The 676-nt window shown below is 67.5% G+C and overlaps 1 protein-coding gene across 1 annotated transcript in view; it reads right to left on the reverse strand.

Moving 5' to 3' along the window:
• The window catches only part of MYC (v-myc avian myelocytomatosis viral oncogene homolog), a 12759-nt gene that overhangs the window by 5923 nt on the left and 6160 nt on the right, over positions 1 to 676 (reverse strand). Inside the window, exon 3 of the mRNA XM_015425576.1 lies at positions 570 to 674. Coding sequence (XP_015281062.1) covers positions 570 to 674 — 105 coding nt within the window. The remainder of the gene's footprint in view (positions 1 to 569; positions 675 to 676) is intronic.

Consider the following 676-nt stretch of genomic DNA (forward strand, 5'->3'; position numbering starts at 1 on the left):
ACGACGCTCCTTCGCACTCCGGCAACCCTGTTTTTCCCACCCCGCACGACTCGGGGGTTGCGTCGCGGAGAGCCCCGCATTCGAACTCGCGGCGCCGGGGGAGCCACCCGGGGAAAACTGCCGGCCGCCGCCGCTGCTGCTTCCGCAACGGATTCACTCCCCCCCCCAGCTTCCCCGCCCCTCCGGATGACAGCCCCGGCGAGGCGTCCTCGATCCCCTAACCCGATCCAGGGGTGGGTGGGTGTAACCTGACAAGGCAGCCTTCGTGGACCGCAACCAGCTTGCAAGGAAACCGAGCCCGTCCTCTCCCCGCCCGGCTTCGCCACCGCTTTCCCATTCCGCTCCCCGATCCTGAGCTTCTCAGTCCGCCACACTCTTAACGTGGATCGCTCAACGCGCAAACAGTCCCGTCCCCCCCGCTCGCTCTGCACAGGTTGCGGCGTCTGGGGATCCGAAGCCTTCCGGCGCCTGGCCCCGCCTGGAGGCGAATCACAAGCTCTCCGTCTTTCCCCCTAAAGTCGCAGCGACTCGCCCCGAAAATAAAAAGCGAGAAAAATGGAAATCCAGACAGGCGGGCGAACAAGGGTCCCCTTCTCGGCGCCCGCGGGAGCCCCGTTCCGCCAGGCAGGCGACCAAGGCGGCGTCCACGCCTTCGCGGCCCCGCGTAAGCCCGGCT

Source organism: Gekko japonicus, unplaced genomic scaffold (assembly GCF_001447785.1).
Source record: "Gekko japonicus isolate JY-2015 unplaced genomic scaffold, Gekko_japonicus_V1.1 scaffold858, whole genome shotgun sequence".
In the NCBI taxonomy this organism is placed as follows: domain Eukaryota; kingdom Metazoa; phylum Chordata; class Lepidosauria; order Squamata; family Gekkonidae; genus Gekko; species Gekko japonicus.